Consider the following 23529-nt stretch of genomic DNA (forward strand, 5'->3'; position numbering starts at 1 on the left):
CGCGGCTGCAGCCGACCCACCGGACTCTCTCTCTCTCTCTCTCTCTCTCTCTCTCTCTCTCTCTCTCTCTCTCTCTCTCTCTCTCTCTCTCTCTCTCTCTCTCTCTCTCTCTCTCTCTCTCTCTCTTTCTCTCTCTCTCTCTCTCTCTCTCTTCTCTCTCTCTCTCTCTCTCTCTCTCTCTCTCTCTCTCTCTCTCTCTCTCTCTCTCTCTCTCTCTCTCTCTCTCTCTCCCTCTCTCTCTCTCTCTCTTTCACTCACTCACTCACTCACTCACTCATTCTCCCTTTCTTTACCTACTCTCTCTCTCTCCTTCCCCCCTCTCTCTCCCTCTCTCTCTCTCTCTCTCTCTCTCTCTCTTTCTCTCTCTCTCTCTCTCTCTCTCTCTCTCTCTCTTTCTCTCTCTCTCTCTCTCTCTCTCTCTCCCTCTCTCTCTCTCTCTCTCTCTCTCTCTCTCTCTTTCACTCACTCACTCACTCACTCACTCATTCTCCCTTTCTTTACCTACTCTCTCTCTCTCCTTCCCCCCTCTCTCTCTCCCTCTCTCTCTCCTTTTTCTGCGTGGCCATCATCAAAATTCCTTGCGAAGCGGGTGCCTATTGTGCGTGTAGTTTTTACGCGAGGAATGCGGCGAACCGAACGATGACGCTATGTAGGTATGCGTCCTCATCTTGGAATGCCGACGGATGTTTCACAGTTGACGACGGAACGGAACCCGTTCCGACAGATTTGTGACGCGTTCAGTTCGTGTAACGGTTACATCAGTCCAGTTTTAGTCAGCCGGGGATGCTCAGCGACGGTACTTAGGTGGTTGCATAAGGGATGGTGGCCACTAATTAATCGGCCACTGCACATAAACCCGGGATTTCCATAGTATGTGCTGTACTGAGTGGCGAGTGCCACCGAGGCTAGGGTAGGTAAATGACCGCAACACGTAATGGGCACGGCCATTCCCGCAGTTTTTTTCAGTATCGTATTGAAAGATTCGCTAGTCGCTGAAGCTAACCACACAGGCTGGCAACCGCTGGTAGTCCGTTGACATATCAACCACATGTAAATGAGGCCCGGAGCCAACCGCGGTGGTGCTAGTCCCGATCACAACTTGCATACCTCAGCTCGGGAATATGTAGTATTTGGTGTTTTCCGCCGGCGGCCCGTGTCGCACGGAGGATCCTGCCGCGCTGACACGCTGGTCGGCGGGGGGGGGGGGGGGAGGGAGGGGGGCAGTGCCGGTCACTGGCTGAAGCCACTAGTGGCTGGCGTTGTAGCACAGATAGTGAATGTATGTGAGTGTTCAACTATGGTGCTCCGTCCGCATTGGCTTGTTTGGTGGGTCCAACACTGAGTTCGTAACACACAACTTATCAGCTCCCTGTGCTGGAGATTACTCGAGTCTGTTCGGCCACCTTTTTATTAACCCTCGCCCATGTAGGGGGGGGGGGGTTGGTGCAACCCCCCCTGAGGTTTTTCGGAAATAGTGCAAAAACGGCGGCGCGCAGCGCCGCCAAATTTTGGGTACCTTATGGGGCAAACCTTGCGCATCTTTTGATGAAAAAAATTTGACCGGGTCATGTCAGGTCACAGAGTTATGACGTCACAAAGGGAACAGCCTCCGGCCGGATTTTCACAAACTGAGTGCCAACGCCCGAGGTTTCCTGCCGGTGGTACGGACATCGGTTGACGGATCGTGATGAAACTTCCCATGCATGTTGGGGCAAGTATTGGCTATCATATGGTATAAGAAACTTGACCGGGTCAGGTCAGGTCACGGAGCTATGACGTCACAAGAGGAACAGCGTCCGGTACTATTTTTGAAAAGCGCCCGAACCACTATTTTGCTAATTCTTGTCACCTCAATGGGAATATGCAGCAATATTAGCTTCTATAGGGAGCAAATGGACATCCCAAATCCAAAAATACAATCAGATTTCAAAAATTTAAATTTTGATTTTTCGAATTTCTGCCGCCGACTGTGACCTTGCCGACTTCCGGCGCTCCCAACGCGCCATTTTTAGAGCTAGGGAAACGAAATACATACCAAACGATAGAGAATTGATCAAGGAACACGATAGTGAAGGTTTCAAGTCGATATCTCCCACCGTTTTGCCACAATCGCCGCGGAAAATTTGAAAAAGTCTATTTTTCCGAAAATTTGACCTTTGACCGGTCAAAAGTAGGTCAAATTTTGACCTAGGACCAAAAAATATACCACCAATCGCGAGATCTCGGCGAGAGCAATCCGTTGGTCTTTTCCGCTAAGCTCTACGACGCTCCGTTTTCAAACGCCAAGGGGGGGGGTCGCACCAACCCCCCCCCCCCCTGCATGGGCGAAGGTGGCAGATCGCCGTTTACGGGCGAGGGTTAATTTGTTTTTGTATGTGTAGTAAATGTGATTACTGTATGCCTGGCCTATTCAAATACATTAGCCAGAGGGGTGTGGTAATAACTGGTGTAAGCAAATTGACCACGGTCAAAAATGCATTACCAGAATGCACTAAAGCCAACATTTTGGGATGGTCTCGTTCCTAAGTCGGCTAAGAGCTTCGGTCCAGAAAATAAATTTATCATTGGCATACAGTAAAATACATACCAAACTCGGCCGGTGATAAATTTTCAAGACCTCAGTCCTTACTGATTTTTGAACTCGGCCTTCGGCCTCGTTCAAAAATCCAGTAAGGACCTCGGTCTTGAAAATTTATTTACACCGGCCTCGTTCAGTATTATATAACACTTGATTGGGTTAAAGTGTCAGGTAAATACTCTCTCATCAACTCCCGGACCAAAGTTCGTCAATTGTCCCCGTCACGAGGGTTTGTCGTGGTGCGACGCCCGTAAGTGCGTCCATTTTCGCACGTCACTATGGATGACATTAGCAGAGCTGGGCAAGTGCGTTCCTTTAGTGCGTTCCTGCGTTCTTCCGTACGTACGCACCGCCCTTTTTAGGAACGCAAGAACGCAGGAACGCAAAGTTTTTCAAAGGAACGCAAGTAAGAGGAACGCACCACCCGAAATTTTGAAGCGTTCCTGCGTTCTTGCGGAACCACCCGAAAAATTATATTGCTGCCAATGACCTCTGTGTCAAATCTTTGAATCTCGAGTACGTGTGTTTGCCGGTAGAGGCGCCACTTGTCAGTCGAATCGAGGAAGGCTTGCTTAGATTTAGTGGTGATGTTTACTATGCGATTCGGTTTCAGGCATTAAAGATTTTTAGTGGTGATGTTTACTATTCGATTCAGTTTCAGGCATTAAATGTGTAGAGTAAATATGATAACTTTTACTAAGATACATCTTTTAACTAAACTATTGTTTTTAAGCAGGTCGTATTTTTGTTGAAAACCCTACGGATGATATTGGTAAAACGTATTTCAGATATTCGATTCGGAAAAGAGATGTCGAGCTGCTTTTCGGCCCCACGTCGCCATTCTGGGTATTCTGTGATCGATTCGCCCCGTGTTTGGTTGGGCCCGCGCCGCGTGGTTCGGCGGTATTTTTGAGGGAGGAACGCAGGAACGCAGGAACGCTAACGCACCGAACGAAAAAAAATGAGGAACGGCCGGAGGAACGCAGGAACGCTAACGCACTACCGAAAATCGAGGAACGCGCCCAGCTCTGGACATTAGTAGTGATTATCAGCGACCATTGTAAATTCGGGTAATATCTCATCATATAAGTATAATCGTGACAGCGCTTTTTTGCAGGGTTCATGGTTAGGGCCTCCAGTCTTCTGCCATCTAGCGGCTGATATCAAAACGCAAGTTCTGGTTTCCATCACCAGATGTCAGGACAGTACACTACGGCAGGTAGAAAGGGGCTGTATTTCCCATTCGGCCTCGGGACGCGAAACCAAACACGCCACACGCCAAGGCGAACACATACAGACTGCTGAGAACACATGACTGGCGCGGAGGTCAAATGATGCAACGCGGAGATGCTGACATGCACAGTAACCGAACAATGACTCCTGTTCCCCGTAACCGCAAACATAACGGGAAAAGGTGGGCTTTACAGCTGACCCGTGCATGAAACAAAAGGCCATGGCAGTGCTGTGTTGTACAACGGTAAAACCTATTAAAACTACACATTGGTATCATTTTGAGGTCAATTCTCATGTTTCTTTGAACCCATGGCGTTCAGGTTTCACTCGAAGTAGCCGACTGACTAGTTCGGCGGACGGGAGTTGAACCGTTGGGTGTCCACTGTGATGCCACTATACTTCTGGACGGGTCGGTGGTCGGCTCTGGCGTGAGACTCTGTCGCAGCAGAGTCCCCGCAGTGCCGCACGACTCGGTACATCGATACAGAGCGCTTCGCGAAGCTAGGATGCGGGCTAGGTCTCCGTATGGCCATAGATACGGAGCGTGAGGCGGCAGCGGCGGGATGATGAGATTACAGGATATTGTCGCAGCCAGCAGTGAAGCGCTTGACTCGAGGGGTCGCGCACAATGAGATGAGGCAGTATGAGAAAATAAGCGGAAATGAACAATGTGTGGAATGAGTTGCATGGAACAAGAGTGACGCGAAACCAGCAAACGACATCGGAAGAAAAAAATCACAAGCGCCATTGTGCACTGTGCCGAAATTGCTGGAACGTACAAAACATCGCATGCAATGGTAAAACTCGGTAAACGACCGGCGTAAAGGCTAAAAGCTCGTCCATATGACATCAAAACCTCGCAGGCAGTTACACACTAAAGTAAGACTCCACGCTAAAAAAAAACATCGTCCCCAAAGCTGATAAAACCCCACCTATGAAAATTCCCGTGAATCCGAGAGGCACACTTGGGACGGGGGGACTGACAGTCCGCACGGCACGACCACATCTTGTGGCAACTGACCGCCCAACACATGAGAGCAGTCACGTTCGTTACAAACACTACGTCCTATAAGCTACGTCGCATTAGAAGAACTACGTATTGCACTCGACTGGCAGTGGCCGGCTGAAATTGGTCGCTTTGGTTGCAGGAGCGGTGGCGGCAGGAACTTTAGCTTCAAGGCGCGGTCGCCAGATGTCAGTGGAAGCCGAGGTTACGACGAGCTGGGGGTGTCTGCGTCGCGGCGCGCCGGCCAGGTGAGGGGGCGGGCACCCGCAGACGTGGGGACCTGGAAGAGGGGGCAGGTCGTTGTGAAAGACCGCGCCAGCAGCTGAATTGTAGCCGCAGCAGCAATCCAGACAGCAGCTGTTCAGACCATTAGATGAGGTTATAAATTCGTAGGACATGTCGAAGGCAAACATCTCAGTACATAATCCACATGTCATCCTCAGTCCTCGCTGCTCTCAGACCAGTGGCGGATCCAGGGGGGGGGGCTGCGGGGGCTGGCAGCCCCCACCCAAGGAAAACTGGCGCCACTGCGCCGAAGGCGCAGTGGCGCCAATTTTCAATTCGCAACTCATCGGAGTGCCGCATACTAGGACTAGGATGCAAAAATCAGTCGAATAACGTCGTTTCAGTACGCTCCGCACCGATATTTCCAATCGTGTGGTGTCACTGTGTACATACTGATCCTGGGCGCCTCTTGTCAGGGCCACTGGGCGCCAATATTTCAGCGCCAATACGATGCGACTATGGCGCCCATCCGGGGCGTGGCGCCCAATTATGACCTGCAGCCCCTCCCCAGTGAAAATCCTGGATCCGCCACTGTCTCAGACAACTCATCTCAACTCACCTCGGGCTGACGGTGCGTGACCTGCCGGGCGCGGTGACCACCAGTCTCGGGGACCGGCCCAGTCGGGACGGGGTCAGCAGGACGCTGGAGCCGCGCAGTCGGTCCACGGCAGAGTCCAGCCGGCGGGACTCAGAGTCCAGCGCCGCGCCGTCCAGACCTGGTGGGGAGGGGGGGGGGGGTCAGTTGTGGTGATGGTCAGACGGTACAGGTCGGAATGTCTCATGTGGTCGGAAAGGGGTTTACGTGCGGTAGGGGTTTCGATTCGCTGGACAGTCTTAAACTGAATACATTAGGCAGTGGATAGGCGCGCCACTGTCTGTCTCCACCCAGCAGCTCCCCTCCCCCTGGCTATCTCGGTCGGGTGTCTCCCACCCAAGCCCACCTTCGTTGGCGCTGACGTTCCTGAGGCTCTCGTCGAGCGAGGAGCGGATCTCCCGGATCTCCTCTCCAGCCCGCGTGCTGCGCAGGATATACTGCTGCCGGGTGCGGATCTCCTGCGACAGCTGCTCCTTCAGGGTACGGATCTGACAGAGCGAGGGTCAGAGTCACAGTGGGCGGCATGGTAGCTACCGATCGGGTTAGAAAGGAAAAATGTTACGTGGTAAGAACGCATGAGGTTTGCGTAATAACATGAATTGGAGACAAGCCGGAGACCGGATAACCAGACTGCGCAATCAGAAAAGTACCACAATCGCGGGACAATGTCTGTCGCAACACAGGCATACAGTGGAGTTCGGCCCACCTGCTGCTCCAGGCCGACTATCCGCTGTTTGTAGTTGCGCTCCTTGGCCTGCATCGTCTTCTCCAGCTGGACGTAGCGGGCCCTCAGCTGATCCAACTCCAACTGGGACTCCTAGTGTGGGAGTGGGGTCAGTCATTCGAATTCTAAAGCCAGATTCACGGTCATGCTCATCAGCAATGACGGTTTAATTAATTACAATTAACTTCAATTTCTTTCATACACTCGCTCTTCATTTCACACAACTTGAACTGTGCCAAATGGCCTTTGTCGCCAAGGCGCCCTAAACCCCATACCATAATCAAGTTGAAGTAAAATCTCCCAGGCATCCCCGATTCCCCATCCACCCACCCCCACCCGACTGACCCTGCCGAGCTGTCCGTGCGCCGCTTGGGTGCCGCGCTGGGCCAGCTGCAGCTGCAGCTGGTGCAGCTGCTGCTCGAGCGAGCTGCACTGGCGCTGCAGCTGCTGGTTCTCCTGTTCGACCACCGACAGGGAGCGGTCCAGCGCCGTCCGCTCCAGGGTCGTCTTGGTGGCCGTCTCGTCCGCGCGGAGACGCTCCCGCTCCACCTGTGGGGAGGGGGGGGGGGGAGGTGGGAGCTGATTGTTACTGGGGAGCGCTGGTAGACACTACGCCCTGTTTGGGACAGTCACTAAACACTGAGCAGTCGGTGGGCAATCATGGATAATCTTGCCACGGTATAAGTGTGCTAAGGAATGAGATAGAAATTCAAGACCCGTTTCACGTCCAGTGGATTGTTTGGTGATAGCCAATGAGATGTTTGGGCAAGCTGACGTCTGCGGTGGACTTGGTCAGGTCACTGTCCAGCAATCAGTAACGACGTGGACACGTCCTTGCCATCAGTGCGTTACCTTGTCGAGCGTTTTCATGAGGGCGGCTCGATCCTTCTCCAGCTGGATTTGGGAACGCTCCAGGTCCTTCTTTTCAACCTCAATCTGAGACAGTTTGCGCTGAAACACAGAGTCAGGGTGGTATTATAACCAAGACTGAGTCGGTCCTACGTGGGCACGTCTCAGTGAGAACACGTCCATTCGACATCTTATTAGCGCTGATTTGTAAACTGGCCTCCATGATCAGATACGAGAGGCGGAACCAGAGGATTGTCGGTCTCGCATTCCTCGTAAACGTCACGCGCCATTTCTTACCTGGAGTACGGCGAGTTTGTCGGTGAGCTCGGTTTTGTCAGTCTCCAGGCGCCTGATCCGCTCCAGAAGCTCCTGCTCCCGACCCGACCGCTGCTCCAGACCCTGGTCGAGCCGAGGACGCGACAAATCAGTCATCCAGAGCGGCAAAGAACCACGGACATTGACAGTTCGGTGTGGTGTGAGAAAATCGGAACCGTAGAGACAGGTTGAAGCATCTAATGCCAATGCTTAGAGCACAGGCAGTCGCATCGCTCACACAGTTCACAACCCGATCACCTCCGACCAGCAATATGTGCTGGCATCTTTCATCCTGCTACGCTCCTCTCTAATCCGCCTTACCCCTTCTTCCTTCCCCCTTCTCTCCCTCCTCACCTGCTGGCTGGTCTTGACCTGCAGCTCGAGCTGGGAGCGCGAGAGCCTCTCCTGCGCCAGCTCCCTCTGCGTGACGCCGTTCCGCTCCACCAGCTGCTCGTTGTGCCGCTTCAGCTCTGTGACGGTCTGCTGGACGGTCGAGAGACGCTCCTCGGCCGCCGCCCGCTCCTGCTCGGCCAGCTGCTGCTGCCGCTGGGTCTGTGGACGGACGGGTGAACACACTCATAGTTGATGGGAAGGTAACTGGAGACAGGATAGACCCATTAGGGACAGGAAACGAAAGGGAATTGGATGTCGGCCTTTTTTCTTTTCTTTTTGGGTTAGGCCCTTTCGGTCCAATGAGACCATTTCAGAGCCGGGAGGATGATAGGATATAGGGGGAGACATTGGTCTGGGCAGGCACCCCAGTGAGTCACCGGGGCTGAGCCCGTCCAGAGGACAGGCCACCCAGTCCCAAGGTACTCACTGCACCCGGCTACGGGGTGCGCTCCCTCGAGAGCAGCGGTGCCGCTCCAAGGGAGCAGCCCGCATGGGATAAAGTTGCCTGTCCAGCCCGGAGGGGGTTGCGGCGTGGAGGAGAAGGATTTCTGTATCCTGAGGATAGAAGCACGGAACGGTGCGGTCTCTTGGTGTCGCAAGATATTCCAACAAGGTCAATGACCAATCCATAGTCAGCGCGACATAACAGCCTGCAAGTTAATGCTATTTTTGGTATAAACAACATCGAACGTCTCCGTTCCGTCACTACCACAATAAGGATTAGCAAGTTATCCAGCTTGGTCCACACTATACTTTTCTCGCCATTCAATCCAGTGTTTTCCTCACCTGCTATAGCTGGTCCCTGTGTCCCTCACCTGCTGCAGCTGATCCTGCAGGTGGGCTGTCTGCGCGCCGGCCTCGGCCAGCTGAGTGGACAGCTGCGCCACACGGTCCTCGCTCTCCGCGTGGCCCGTGTCGGCGGCGGCCGCCCTCCGCTGCAGCCGGTCCACCGTCAGACGCAGGTGGGCGCAGCGCTCCTCGCACGAGGTGACAGACTTCTGCGCCTCCTCCAGGCGAGACTGCAGGCTCTGGAGGAATAGCAGGAGGGTCAACCGGTGTCTATCAGAGGTCTAACTGGTAACCTGTAGCCTCGTACAACTACATAAATAAATGCTAAGCGGTACTGGAGGAGCGGTGCCTAAAGAAATGAATGTATTGAGCTTGGATAGATATTTACCCTGCTGGTAAGTGGTAACCCGATGTTACTCTTCAGAAAACCTTCTCCAGCTCACCCAATCACTCGCCATCCTCATCGCCCCTCCCAAACCCCACACACTCCTCCCTCCCCCTCACCTCGATCTCGGCGTCTCTGTCATGCACCAGCTGTCTGGCCCTCATCAGGTCTCCCTCCAGTCCGCGACGGGCCGTTTCCAGCTGTGCAGCGCGCGCCTCCTGTTGCTCCAGGGAGTGGCGCAGCTGGCGGCGCTCCTCGTCCGTCGACGACTCCTGACGACGCAGAGTGCCCAGCTTCTCCTGGAACCGCGGCGGGGGGGGGGGGGGGTCGGTTGGACGAGCCGTGAGGTGACATATATACAGAGGTATCAGAGTATAATCATTGTGGATGGGGGGTGGAACATTGTGAGAGGTTGAGAGGTTCGTGGCCATCACGCCCGATGTCTTAGTTGTTCGTACCTCTAGCACCTCCTTTTCCATCTGGAGTTTGGTGTTGGTCGTCTCCAGCCGGCCGAGACGCTCCTGCAGCGTGCGCGTCTCGCGCTCCCGCTTCTTGTTCGCCTCCTCCTGGAGCAGAAAATGTGGAACAAATCATGGCGTGATACGACTTTGCAGCTATTGAAGTACTACCAAATTTCGGCGCCTCATCAAATTAATAGTGAGCCAATGACCCAGACCGCAGCGCTGCTGGACCTGCCTCCAGACCAAGTCCAGACCGATAACCTTCACTATGTTTCCCCTGCCCCGGCTGCTGTCTGATCTCGCCCCAACAGTTGAAATACGCCCTGACTGCTCCCTGACCTGCGCCCCCGCCTGGCTCCTGGTATCCGCCAGCTGCGCGTCCAGGAAGCGTTTCTCGGTCTGCAGGCCGGCCAGCTGCTGCTGACACGTCTCCAGCTTCTGCCGGGTCTCACGGTGGGTGGCTCTCAGCTCCTCCAGTTCCGACTCCACAGACTGAGCCTGGGACTGCGCCTCGTCCTGATGACACGGTGTGGCGGTTCGTGAGAGGCGAGTGGATAGAGCGCGGAAGGGATAAAATGAAAATTGTATGGAGGGTAGATGGGTAAAAACTCAGAGAGTATGTAGGGAAAAATTGAGAACAGCTGAGGTTAGCGAGTGAGAAAATGACACGGTGCGGTGCAGAGTAACTTACCCGCTGTCTCTCGATCCTGTTGACCTGCTGCATCAGGTCCTTGAGGCCCTGTCGGACAAACTCCGGGTCCACATCGACAGCGTTCGGCGGCCCGCCGGCTACCGATTCCAAGCCGGCGCTGCGCTCCGAGTCGAGCACGTCACCTGGAGCGTGACACACCGGTCAGAGCAGGTCATCGAGGATGGGAGAGGTTAATGACCGCACAATTTAGGGCCAAGAGGGTGAATATTTAATGGTTGGACAGTCCGGGTAATCCAGGGTGCCTTTTGTTACTATGGGAGCGGCTAACATTATGAGACAATTAGAACAAAGTACGTATACGAAACTTAGCGAATTATGTCAGTTGAGCTGCGTATTTATTATTGATCGTTTTCGGTAACAAACTCGCTGTCTCTCACGGGTACCTTGTCATGTAGGTAAGTTAAGTTCAGCGTCACGACTTACCCCGAGCTCGAGCTGTGGCCTGTCGGTTCGCCCGCTCTTCCATGCCAACAATGAGCGACTCCAGCTCCTCAAGGGTGCCGAATGAACCGGTGCTTTCTACGTCGTAACGAAATCAAAATGAAAGTAGATGAATACGAATTCTTAGTACAGGCGATCATCCAATGCGGTATAAATGACACTAAGCGAATGCCTGTTCATTGGGCATCGTATATAAATCAAGAGACTATCGAACGACTAAGAACAACCACAAGACGCATACCAGGACAAAAGCCATGCAACAACAAACAGCAGCTCCACTGCTAAATAACTGAAAAAAAAATCCGTCTCCTAATGTTAGCGATGACTTACGGGATAATTTCATGCTAGACTCAAAACCTCCGTCTAATGTTGCGCGATGTTTCGCAAAAAAAAATCTTCCTGACACAGACACATGCGCGGCCCCGATAACGCAAGTCCTCCCATCCTTTTGACCAGAGTCTGACCGAGGCCACCCGTTTCCACTCATCCGGGCCAGCCCTCTGACCTCTGACCCAGGTCAACCCCTCACACCGATCTCCTACCCAGCTGGTCACTTGGTTCACTGACCTCTGATTCATACTATCCCCTCTCCACTCATATCCGAACTACCGCACCCTCTCCACTGACCAGACCTTTAATTCAGGCCCCACCCCATCCACTGACCTCTGGCCGATGTGAGGCCCGTCCTCCTGCCGGCCGGACTGGGCGGTCGCCACTGGCCTCCCCCACCGCCGTCCAGCCGGATCCCAGCCACCCGGCGCAGAGAGGAGTACATCGAGGTCAGTTTGTGTTCCATATCGCTCCGTACCGACTCCAGACGGGAGACCTGACCCTCCAGAGCCTCCACTCGGCCCTCGGAGGAGAGCAGCTTCAGCTGGGGACGGAGAGAGGCAGTGTCAAATGGGGACAAACAACATTTGTTAGCTGGAGAGCAGGACGTGGAAAACGGTTATCGAGCATCAGATAAGGGTATATGGAAATGGTGATGAAGGGCAGCATCAACTTCTCCACTCATCTCCCCTCGATCATGTACCAACCGACTCCTGTCCCCGCCTGCAGCCTCTCCTTTTCGTTCACCGCGCCCTACCTTGAGGTCGGCGGCCTCCTGGCTCGCTGCGCTCAGCCGGATCTCCAGGTTCTTTTTGTCGTCCTCCAGCCGGTGGGTGGCGGCGCGCGTCTCCTCCAGGGCGCCGCTGAGGTCGCGCTCCCGCCACCGCCAGCGGTCCTGGTGCTCCGTCAGCCGCCGCTCGCAGTCCGCCAGCTCCCGCTGCAGGCCGTCCCGCGCCGACTCCGTCTCACGCAGCTGCGGGAAAGATAAAGAGGTAGAGAGATGGTTAAAGCAGGGCGCACTACGGTCGAGCTTGAGAGGATGGGTGCTTAATCCTTCATTATTTTTCGTGTACGTTGGCTTGAAGACGTTTCATAGAAATTCCGTTTGATGAAAATAATCATGCGTAAACCGGCGTTGATGTCATAGTTGTGTTCTATATCACATCGCTTTTTTCCTTTCTCCTTGCAATCGCGTCAGACTCAACTGAATCTTATATTGATCGTAATCCAGCCCGCCAAATCCCCTCACCTGATTTTTGGCGGTGTTGAGCTCGGTCTTCTGCGCCTCGCTGACGTCCTGCTGTCGCGCCAGCCGCTGCTGCAGCTCGGCCAGCTCCGTCTGACGGTCCTGCAGCTGCAGCTCCAGCTGCTTGCCCTGGCGGCGCAGCTCCTGCAGCTCCCGGCCCGCCTCCTGCCGCGTCCGCTCCAGGTCCCGCACCTGGATCCGCAGCTCCTGAGACTCCTGCGCGGACGACTCCTTGGCGGCGTCCAGGACTGGAGGCGGATAGCGTGTTGTCACATACCTAGTCAAATGGCTCATATTTAACAGAAAGGATACTCAGTTCAAGTCTCTCATTAAGCATCAGGCGATGTTTCCACTCACTGGCGATTTTCTGTCCGGCCTCGTCGAGTGACCGTTTCAGCTCTCCCTTGTCGGCCTCGAGGCGTTTGATTTTGTCGCGCAGGTCGGCGTTGCTGCTCTGTAGGGTGGTCACCTCATGTTCGGCCTCCTGGAGCGCGCGCTTCGTGTCCGAGAGCGACCGGGAGCACTCGTCATGGCGCGACTCGGCTGCGGGAGACGGCGGAGGAATGTGAAAGAGATTTCACTGAAAAAAAAAAAAATGATCCGAGCATCAGCTGGACATGGAAGGAAAACGTGTGAATTTCTATAGCTGTTGTTTCTAACTGTTAGAACCTGCACTGCTTGATGCTTTTATCAAAAACACTTTCCTCTGCTCGAGCAGCTTTTCTTAATCTAGACTGCATCAACAACAACGATCTTCAACCCCAGTCCCTTTCGCTCATACTCAGACTTCTCTCTGTGGCTCATACCATCCTTGAGTTTCCGGTTGAGTTCGCTGAGCTCCTTCTCGAGCCGGTCGCGGTGCTCCTCGGTGACCTTGAGTTTGACCTTGAGCTGACCGAGGGTCGAGTCGGTGACGTCGCGGAGCCGCTGGGCGTCCAGCACCTGGTTCGACAGCGACGTCACCTCCTTCTCGTGCGCGATCCTGGCGAGGAAGAAACGAAAATGGACATAACTGTCATAGACAGCGTAGATCAAACGGTTGCGATGCAAATTGACTTTGAAGTAACGATTCAGACAGTCGATTGGTATGCCTGGATTGTTTATAGTCTTTTCTTTATGCGGGATATTGTTTCACAGAGGGAGCTGGAATCAGGTTCCCGGGGTAACTGGAGGCTTTTATGCGTCACAGCATGTGTTCGAAAGTATTGAACGTAAAATACCGAATGCGACAATAAGATAAGATGGAATGAGAGACAGGGAGAAAAGCATTCAGTTCCAAAACAAGCATCTCGGGCGTAAACTCCGTTCCGTCGTTTTCATCCTCAGGATACTGAAATCCTTCTCTTCCACGCCGCAACCCCCACTCCGGGCTGGACAGGCACCTATATCTCGTGCGGGCTGCTCCCTTGGAGTCGCACCGTTGCTCCCAATGGAGCGCACCCCGTAGCCGGTTGCAGAGTGTTGGGGGGGGGGGGGGGGCTAGTCGGCCTGTCCATTCGGACGGGCTCAGCCCCGGTGACTTTCTAGAGCGTCTGCCCTGACCAATGTCTCCCCTAATTCCTATCAGCCTTACGGCTCTGAAATGGTCTTGTCAGACCGAAAGGGCCTAACCCCCCCCAAAAAAAAAAACAAATATCGGCCGTTAGTGTCGCCATTCATCGGTCCTCTCCGGGTATGAAGCACTCACTCCTTGTCCTCGATCTGCGAGCGCAGTCGGGCCACCTCCGAGTGCAGCGCACCCAGGTTGGAGCGGGACATCTCCCCGTGCGAGGAGGCCTCGCTCTTCAGCCGGTCCAGCTCGGTCCGACACTGGTCCAGCTCGCGCTGGGACTGCTGCAGACGGTCCAGCACCGCCTGCTGCTCCTGCTGGGCTGAGGAGAGGGCAGGGAAATAGATCATACCGACTGCCATTTATAAATTGAGCGAGGGAACTGTAATTGTATTTGTCAGTAACTCAGTGCACAATATTCATCTTGGCACTACAAACACACATGACCATTACCTGAGCAGACGTGCTCTCCTGGGCTCTTGCTGCCGCTTGCGGAATTCTTCCATCACCCAATCGTTACCTAACACTCGTTCCATCTCCGCTCATCGCCTATTGCCTCATGTATCGCCCGTCCAATCTCCGCCCGCTATCTATGTATCGCCCGTCCGATTCTCCGCTGGTTACCTAGTGTGAGCGCCTGCTGTTTGGCCTCCTCGGCGGCCAGCAGCTGCTGCTCTCCGGACCGGGTCTGCTTCTCCAGCTCCCGGTGCAGCGTCTGCAGCTGCTGCTCCTTCTGCGCCAGCAGGCCGTCCTGCTCCAGCGTCCAGCTCTGTACCGACTTCTGCAGACGCGTCTCCAGCTGGCGCACCGCCTCGTCCTGACGACAGTGACGCGGCGAATGACAGTTGTGGGAGGGGTGTGAGTAATGTGTATGACTATATGATATGGCTTCGGTATCATCAGCTATAAATACCAAGCTACTACCACATATTCACTCCTAGAGAGCATGCCACAGAAAGTTGGTATACCTTACCGACACTTCTGAGACAGGCCTGCCGTCCAAATCGTTTGCTATCCCCAAGCACTATCCAGATCGAAGTGTGTCCCTTCCTCCCGCTGTATCCGTAACTGCCGTTCAGTAACCAGGCCCGCACCTTTTCCCTGGCCAGCCGGGCCACCTCCTCGTCATGACCCTGCCGCAGGTCGGAGAGCACGCGCGCCTGCTCCGTCTTTGTCTCCTCCAGGCGCCGCTTGAAGTCGGCCACCGACTCACGCAGCCGCTCTGGAAACAAAGTGAGGAGTGTTACGAAAAACAAATCAGGCATATGAGTCCACAGCTGATCAAGACTTACCTGCGCATCCGGAGCGATGCCGTTGCGGCTCTGCAGAAGGCCAGCGAGACCTAATTGGCCGGCCTCTCCGAGGACACCAACCTGTGCGCTGTCCACGCCAAGCGTGTTACCGTCACGCCAAAAACTCAGATGGCGTATCGCTGATCAGATGGCGCCATCAGTACCGCCACTCAGATGGCGTAGGTATCGCTAATCACAGGAGGCCTAACCCAGAAGGACAGCACGGCCGAAATCGCCCCTGGCGGCAGGCCAGAAACACAAAGAAGAAGAAGAACTGGACATGGCGACAAGTCATGCTGCAGGATAGCATCGTGGAGCACTGGGCAGTAAATAAATTACGCACCGAGGGAACCTAGTCGGTGCTAGTATTCTTTTATTTATTTGTTGCACTGGTTGTTGTCTACTGGTCCGGTTACTATCTCGATAAAAAGGCATTGAAAATGGCGTCTTGTCATGTCTCGCCCATGAATGCAGGACGACCCGACCCCCGGCGTTTCAGACTCGTGTCCCTGTACTCCACTTCCCCAGGCTCGCCGGGCATAGCCATCTCACCTCCCTCCTGGTCCATGTCCTTGCGCGTCAGGTTCAGCTTGTTCTGCAGCTCCTCCCTCCGCACGGTCAACTGCCGGTTGTCCTTCTGCAGCTGCCGTTTGGCCGTCTCGGCTGCCTCCAGCGCCGTCCGACTCTCAAACAGCTGCATCTGGGGACGGCGGTCGAAACAAGCGAGCGGAGAGTTAAAATGCATTATACAATTATTAGCGTTAGGTAAGTGTTGGAACTAAGTAGAAATATCGGAAAATTATTCAAGGCTTTGGAAACAGTAGAGCCAACTGAATATTGTAAACCATATCCTGCGTCACACACGTACAGATCAAAGGTTAAAAGGCCCCGTAATGCCGTCCAAACATTGCCTTAGCCGTCGGTATTTCACGTCGTCCAGGCGGGGTATTGGGTAAAGTTTTCAACTAGCAATAACAGCACCTCGGATAAACCTCATTGGTTACTGTATCGCCACTGCGCAAAGATAACCAGATAACCAAAAATGGCCTGACTAGTATGTTGGAACTGGTGAAAACCATGTTAGTTTCATCGCAATATTCACTCTCTCACCCCATAAGTAAAATCCACACAACTACATTTTGTTTTGACTACATAACTTGACACATAACCCCCACTATAACGTTATCGGCATGGGGAGACTTCAACGCTACTGCACGGTAACTCGTAATAAGCTTTGCAATCTGACACCAATGTGATGCACGCCACCTAGCAGATGCAGAATGAACTAGAAATGTGCACCAATGAAAGCCATGACGTCACCATTACCATTGGTCGTAAACCTAGCGTGATGGTTGGAGAACAAGGCCGACCGTAACGGTAACTACCACCACTGAAGGCGGTGATCCTAATTGTTGCGAAAGTGTAGGTGGAAGATTTAGGCGCCAACACAGAACAATGGGAACATGCAACCTCAAGCAAGACACAGAACACACTGGGGACGACGAACGAGAGTTATAGAGTATAGACCAAGTATAGACCAGCAAATTTCTAGAGGCGATGAGGAACACATATTTGGCATGAGGGTGGGAACACTCTGCTGACCTCAGTGTGCTGTTTCTCGTCTGCTTACCTCAGCGTGTTGTTTCTCTGCTCGGAGGGCGGCCAGCACCTCGCGGAGACTGGCGTGCTCCTTCTGTAGCGCTGTGTGTCGCGCCTGGAACGGGAGCGGTCGGACTAGTGAATTGGTCACACTTCACAGTCACCGACTAATTGATCTAATGGTCACGGTAACGGTAACGGTAGCTCGCACCAATTTGATCATTAACCATAACCAATAACAATGGGTCTGTTTCAGTGGTTGCTCCAACCTCCTCTAAGCTCCTCTAACCTCCTCTCGTTTCAATAAATAATCCCAGTTGCACTTACCAGGTAAGGTAAGAGCAACTGGAATTATTTATTGAAATGAGAGGTTAGAGGAGCTTAGAGGAGGTTGGAGCAACCACTGAAACAGACCCAATGTAACCATCAACAAGCGTGATTCTTTTCCAGTATGTACTCTACACTCACCCTCTCCCTCCTCCCTGACTGACCTGCAGGTCTCCGGACGCTTTGGCCAGCGTCTCCCTCTCCGAGGCCGTCCGGTTCATCTCCGCCTTGGCGCGCTCGTAGTCCAGTCGCGTGCGGGACAGCTCCTCCTGGAGGGCGGCCCGCTGCCGCTCAGAGGTGGCCAGTCGCGACTCGAGCTCGGCCTGGTCAGCGACCAGTTCAGATACCTGGTCCTCCAGCTGAGGGATGGAGAAGGGGATAACAGTGTCAGAACTCAGAAACCTGAGGAAGGTGAAACGAACAAGATAGAGCTGAGAGTGTAAGTAGACTGGGTGGTATTTCAGACTATAGTAAATCGGAGACGAGCGCCGAGGGACTATTTGGTGGCTCTTCCGTCTCTCTCCCCATTCTCTGTCGCGGTCCCGTCCCTTCACCTCCCCTTCTATCTCTATGGATCGGAGTGTCTGCCGTCTCCCTCTGGGTTGTCTGTCCCGCCCTTTTCTCACCTTCTCCCTCTCCCTCTCGGTCTCAGTGAGCGTCTCCTGCAGCCCGAGCCTCTCGGTGGCCGACAGCTGACCCTCCTGCTCGAGCCGCAGCAGCTCGTCTTTGAGGGCGGTCAGTTCAGCCTCCAGCTCCGCCCGCTCCGACTGCAACACCGCCCGCTCGGCCGCCAGCTGAGGGTGGCAGAGGAGGGTGGATGATCACTATCAGACAATTAGAGTCGAAATTAAGAGAGGAATGATTGAAATGCATCACGGCGGAAGTTCTAAGCCATGACAAGTGTGTTAATGAGTTGATGGGTCGTTATCTTTCGCCATAGAATGCAATGGTGTAATTGTACGCATCGTATACCGAACTTCTGCCAGATGTCATTTTACATAATTGAACACTGACGGCAGGGCTCCAGACACTGGGTTGAAGACTAAACGGACCATATCAGCGCGCTCGGTCCCACAGCGAGCACTGCAGCTTTTTCGCCGGCCTCTCTCACTAACCTGTTGAACCATTTGGTTCAGGTCCATCTTGTCCACGCCGAGGCCCTCGTTGAGGTTCTGTATTTTCAGCAGGGCGTCCCGCAGCGCTGCCTCGTCAGTCTTCAGCCGGGCCACCTGAGTCTCCAGCTCGCCTGGGTGGCGGTGAAATGTCGCAGTGAGTCACAGCTCGGATAGCTAGCACTACCATGTGCCACGAGGAGGGGCGATTAAGACGATGGCTGGGGTTCAAGGTTGTAACAAACATGATCTGATAGTGAAATCAAACATTATCTTCAGTATCTGCAATAATTGTTCCATTTACGCAGGAATAAAAACAGACTTCCCTATTACATCCAAAGCCGCTTTGCATCCAAAATAAAAAGGGTGGATAGGCTGAGTCCTTTGCCACTGTTTACCAGTTCCTTCACTTATTCTGTCATTTCAGCCCACTCGTCGCCTCTCACCTTTCTCCAGCTCCGTCTTCCTGCGCGCGTCGTCCAGCTCTGCGTTACTCTGTGCCAGCACCTCCAGCTCGAGCCGAGCCGAGTGGAGCTCCTCCTTCAGGGAGACGACCGACTGGCGCAGCTGGCCAGCGCGGGTGTCCCGATCAGACAGCTGGCCCTGGCTGTCCGCGCACAGGGCAGGTTAGAGGTCAGATCAAAGGGTCAGAGGGTCAAGCTGCAAGCATCAATTAGCAGAGGCGTTTCGCGTCGGATGTCATGGACGCATAATGATCCTACTGTTGACGCATCTCGTGAACACTGAACACCAAGTCACACGCTCATACAAATCCCAACGAAGAGTCGTCTGACGGGGAATCATAAGGTCACGTGCCACAGGTCGCCACCAGCCGATCTAAACACGCCGAGTCTCACCATTCGTCCAGCTGGGCCTTGAGCCGCTCCATCTCGGCGCTGAGGTGGAGCTTATCGCCCTCCAGCGCGTCCTTCTGCTTCTGCAGCTCGGTGAAGCTGGCCTGCAGCGTGTCCGCCTCCCCGTTCAGAGCCTCCACCTGCCGGGACATAACCGGCGTCAGCTTCGGCACGACGAGTGAGATTCGACGCGGCTGATTATGGTGAGCGCTTCTAAGGTGTGTGTTCACTGTTTATACAGGAGGTACAGTTACCGCTGGTCCCTTAACTGTGTGTTTAGGGCTGCTGTCCTTGCCCGGCCCATCTCTCCCTCAACTGTGCGTTGCCTACGATCCTAACCCACACCCCTAACCAGTGCGTTTTGTCCTGCCCTGTCTGTACCAATCACCTGAGCGTTCAGCGCAGTCCTGGCCCGCTCCAGCTGCTCCCTCTCGGCAGTAGCCGTTTCCAGCTGCAGCCGGCGCCGCTCCAGCTCGCGGCGCGCCGCCTCCCGCTGCTGCTCCGTCTCCTGCAGCTGGTCGCGCGCCTCCTGCAGCTGCCGCTCCAGCTGCTGCAGCTGCTCGTCGGACGACTCGCAGCGCCGCCGCAGCTGCGACAGCTGCTCGCCGCTGGCCGTTAGCTTCACCTGCGGCGACGGGAGCGGTTACAGACGGACTCAGACGCATGGGTGTAGTTTTCCAAAAATCATTGGGGGTGCTCAATAGCCTTCAGAAAGGCATGCCATAGTTTTAGTAGTTTTTTTAGCTGTTCTTTTTTACTGTAGCCATCAGGCATCATGCAAGAAATGATGTTAAATCGGTTCGAGAGCTTGTTTTAATAGCGCCACTGTAAAACAATTTTGGCTCACCCAATGCATTAACCCGCGCGGGGCTGGGGTCTCCAGCCGAACGCGCGGGGCTGGGGGGATAAATTTTACCCCCCTGTTATCTCCCGAACTAATGGTCCGATTTGGAAAATTCAAACGCCAATCGAAAGATCTCATCACGAATAACTAAAAACATGTACTTAATTTAAAGTTGGAGGTCAAGGTCAAGGTCAGGTCAAGGGTACAAATTGCAAGTTTCTACAGTATCGGCCCTGCACCGTAGTTGCCGAAGAATGGAGTCATGGACTGAGACTGATTGCCCAAAACGTGTTTGGGCCTGACCTTGGCCATAAGTTTGGCGGGCCAGATTTTGTACTGGAGCATTTTTTTTTTAATTCAGGCCTCCCTCCAACGGGCACTTGTATCCCATTTACAGGAGGGTTCCTCCTCGGACCTCCTGGCCCTTGTTCCCCCACCCCCCAGGCTACGGCTGAAGTGGGAGCCTACCCCACACCTGGTGACACAGCCGGGGACGACGCCCGCGGAACGGGCGGAACCGGGAATCGAACCCGAACCCGGCACCGCCCGCACCGCGGGTCGACGCCTTAACCGACTGCGCCACCAGGGCCGCTTTTGAGCCAACTTTGAGAAATACATAACGTACAACGGTGGTAAAATCGTTGCTATAGGTATAACACAGTTTACCCGCTCCGGGTGTGAGGGAGGGGTGTGGGGCAATGAGTGCACTGACGTGGCGCCCTCGGAGGGCCGGTATGGGATTAAAGCTCAGCTACACTAAGGGCTTGTTTGGTGCCTTCAGTTATCGGTGGCACCCTCAGAATCACCGGCGTAGGGCCCTCAGAGCCGCCGGTAAGGGAGGCACCGGTGTGGGGCCGCCATGCAGGTGCCGGTGTGGGCGATCAGAGGTGCTAGTGTGATTCTCTCAGAGGCTCCGATGAGGGTCCTTACAGGCGTTGCTCCGGGCCCTCATAGACGCTGGTGTAGAGCCGTTACAGACGGGTGTGGGGCCTTTAGAGCTGCTGACGCGAACTCTCTACAAGCCGGTAGGGGGTCTCAGTGACCGGCAAGGGGTCCTTAGGGCTTAGGCCGGCAGAAGAAGTCTTGCGGGGTCCTAAGAGACCGGCATGGTACTGTCAGACGCCGGTGGGGCCCTCAGGGTCACCGTTGTGGGGCCCTCAAAAGTCACCAGTGGATGGCCTTTAGATGCGCAGGTGTTGGGTGGGTCCTCAGAGCCGCGGATATAGGGCTTTAATAGGCACTGGTGTAGGCACTCAGAGTTGGGGGTGTGAAACCCTTAGAGACACCGGTGTGGGCCCTCATAGGCACCGACGAGGGCCCCCACAGTTGCCGTTATGGGGCCCTCAGAAAATAAGTGTGGGACCATCACAGGTGGGAAATGCTCCTAGAACTGTCCCCTCATAGGCCGGTAACACCTCTCAGAGGCTAGTAAAGGCTGCAGCAGACTCTTTCCGCGTTCAGGAAATCGCATGCAAGAGCCTATTCAAATAGTTACATTGTAATTCCTCTCGCATCAATCGCTCGCGGGAGGTGCGTGCGATTGATGCCAGCGTGCTTCCATGTATTTGAATAGGCTCTCGCATGCGATTTCCTGACTGCGGAAAGAGTCTGTTTCAGGCTTAACGGGCCTTTGGAGACCACCGAGGTGTCCTTAAAAGCCGCAAGAGGCCCTCAGAAGTCGGCGTGGGGCCCTTATGGAGACCTTAGTGTGGCTATTTAGGACCCATGAGGTGCTCTAACGAGCCCCACGGGGCCCTTCTGAGTAGAAATATGGCCATCGTTAACCCTCAGCGGTCAAATGGCGCCGCAGGGCCTCTCGGACCCGAGGGTCCCTTTGAACCCGATGGGGGGGAGGGGGTACGTGTCCCCTTAGACCCCTAGCTATGCCACTGTTTCATATGCATCATGTCAGGTATTTTAGGCTCGCCCCCCCCCCCCAACTTGAAAATCGTTCCCGGGCCCCTGATAATATCAGATGTAACACAAATATCATGCATCTTAATTTGTGGTGATTTATTCAATGTATATTCTCTTAGTCACTGAATTGAGTAAGCATAGTATTTGCATGATTCACTGGGCTCATTACAGTACTAGGAGGTGGACATTCTGATTATTGAGGGCCTTGAGTCAGCTGGGAATGTTTTGAGAAGGCTGGGGGTGCTTTAAGAAGGCAGGGGGTGCTGAGCTCAGGATTGGGGGTGCTTGAGCACCCACAAAGAGATATAAAGTTACGCTTATGCTCAGACGGGACCATGGCGGGCTTCGTGTAACCCAGAACAACGCAAGGCGCCACAGGTCAATGAATGAATATGAAGCTCAGCAATGCGCTCCTGGCCTGGCAAGGCATGGATGGAATGGGCAAGCGCTGGGGATAAAATGAATGATACTGATCATTTATTGCTGTTTTCAAGCTCAAGGCAGCCCTCAGGATAACCAGACCCATTACGCCTCGCGGATACTCCGCCACTGCCGCCGGTCCTCTCATAGCGACTACATCTGTCGTATGCTTGTTTGTTTTGTTGGGTTAGGCCCTTTCGGTCCAGTAAGACCATTTCAGAGCCGGGAGGATGATAGGATATAGGGGGAGACATTGGTCTGGGCAGGCACCCTAGTGAGTCGCCGGGGCTGAGCCCGTCCAGAGGACAGGCCACCCAGCCCCAAGGCACTCACTGCACCCGGCTACGGGGTGCGCTCTAGAGATTGCAATCCCGGGATCGGGATCCCGGGATCCCGGCGGGATTTTAATCCCGATCCCGATCCCGAAATTCCGCCAATCCCGGGATCCCGAAAATATCAGTTTTTCACCATAAAAAATGCAGCCGCTGCACGAGTCTTGTTTACACTGTTACTATGGTGCTGAGTGACATAAAGCAGAGAAACTATTTAGCTGGCACCCCGTATCGGCCGTCCACAATTGACCGTGTTGGTAGCTCCCGGGTATCATCCACAGCGGATAAGCCGCTTAAATGTGTACGACAAACGGTCCCCAACGCCAAAAAATTGCAGCATCAGTGCAGCAACATCTCAATCAGGATCCCGGATCGTTCAGCGATTCTGACTTGTCCGTCCGTGGCCGGGACAAAAGAGGTCATCAAGACAGTATTTGAGCTCGTGTCGCAGAAAGATGTCACAGATGTCACGCAAGTGACGGCAGAGCTCACTGATTCAAACGTTGAAGACGGTAGAGTGGAGCTCTCCCAGTCAGTGACTCTGCCCTCAAAGCGACTTTGGAGCAAAGTCTGAGAGACATTAGGGATGAAAGCGGAACCGGAAGGAGGTGAAGTGACCAAGCGACGTCTTGAAAACATTGTGAAATAGGGAGCTGCAAAATTTGGCGTACGCTGGTCGCGAGTTTTAAAATAGACAGACCTACCAGCAATGGCTTTAAACTGTCGCGCTTACTACGAGTAGCGTAGACGAAGAGTGAGTGAGGCGTGGATGTGCTGGAATCCGTCTTAACCCTCGCCCGTAAACGGCGATCTGCCACCTTCGCCCATGCAGGGGGGGGGGGGGGGTTGGTGCGACCCCCCCCTGGCGTTTGAAAACGGAGCGTCGTAGAGCTTAGCGGAAAAGACCAACGGATTGCTCTCGCCGAGATCTCGCGATTGGT

General features: G+C 54.2%; 1 protein-coding gene and 1 non-coding gene across 2 annotated transcripts in view; both read right to left on the minus strand.

The window, feature by feature from the left end:
* Nucleotides 1-3796: 3796 nt before the first annotated feature.
* Nucleotides 3797-23529, minus strand: part of LOC122393051 (rootletin-like) — a 41153-nt gene continuing 21420 nt past the window's right edge. Inside the window, exons 12-41 of the mRNA XM_043388634.1 lie at nucleotides 19464-19700; nucleotides 19079-19215; nucleotides 18668-18828; nucleotides 18225-18355; nucleotides 17736-17903; nucleotides 17274-17468; nucleotides 16814-16897; nucleotides 15736-15883; nucleotides 14986-15113; nucleotides 14516-14708; nucleotides 14030-14213; nucleotides 13149-13324; nucleotides 12700-12885; nucleotides 12346-12590; nucleotides 11854-12069; nucleotides 11430-11640; nucleotides 10749-10844; nucleotides 10305-10447; nucleotides 9953-10129; nucleotides 9611-9718; nucleotides 9272-9451; nucleotides 8794-9006; nucleotides 7940-8137; nucleotides 7568-7669; nucleotides 7274-7372; nucleotides 6767-6970; nucleotides 6404-6514; nucleotides 6044-6185; nucleotides 5662-5818; nucleotides 3797-5097 (exon numbers count right to left, since the gene is read on the minus strand). Of these exons, the coding sequence (XP_043244569.1) occupies nucleotides 5007-5097; nucleotides 5662-5818; nucleotides 6044-6185; nucleotides 6404-6514; nucleotides 6767-6970; nucleotides 7274-7372; nucleotides 7568-7669; nucleotides 7940-8137; nucleotides 8794-9006; nucleotides 9272-9451; nucleotides 9611-9718; nucleotides 9953-10129; nucleotides 10305-10447; nucleotides 10749-10844; nucleotides 11430-11640; nucleotides 11854-12069; nucleotides 12346-12590; nucleotides 12700-12885; nucleotides 13149-13324; nucleotides 14030-14213; nucleotides 14516-14708; nucleotides 14986-15113; nucleotides 15736-15883; nucleotides 16814-16897; nucleotides 17274-17468; nucleotides 17736-17903; nucleotides 18225-18355; nucleotides 18668-18828; nucleotides 19079-19215; nucleotides 19464-19700 (4821 nt within the window). The 3' untranslated portion in view covers nucleotides 3797-5006. The remainder of the gene's footprint in view (nucleotides 5098-5661; nucleotides 5819-6043; nucleotides 6186-6403; nucleotides 6515-6766; nucleotides 6971-7273; nucleotides 7373-7567; nucleotides 7670-7939; nucleotides 8138-8793; nucleotides 9007-9271; nucleotides 9452-9610; nucleotides 9719-9952; nucleotides 10130-10304; nucleotides 10448-10748; nucleotides 10845-11429; nucleotides 11641-11853; nucleotides 12070-12345; nucleotides 12591-12699; nucleotides 12886-13148; nucleotides 13325-14029; nucleotides 14214-14515; nucleotides 14709-14985; nucleotides 15114-15735; nucleotides 15884-16813; nucleotides 16898-17273; nucleotides 17469-17735; nucleotides 17904-18224; nucleotides 18356-18667; nucleotides 18829-19078; nucleotides 19216-19463; nucleotides 19701-23529) is intronic.
* LOC122393060 lies at nucleotides 16069-16209 on the minus strand. Its single transcript, XR_006258617.1, has one exon. It is a non-coding gene; the product is annotated as a U4 spliceosomal RNA (small nuclear RNA).

Source organism: Amphibalanus amphitrite, unplaced genomic scaffold (genome assembly GCF_019059575.1).
Source record: "Amphibalanus amphitrite isolate SeventyFive unplaced genomic scaffold, NRLGWU_Aamphi_draft 000513F_arrow, whole genome shotgun sequence".
NCBI classification, from domain to species: Eukaryota; Metazoa; Arthropoda; class Thecostraca; order Balanomorpha; family Balanidae; genus Amphibalanus; species Amphibalanus amphitrite.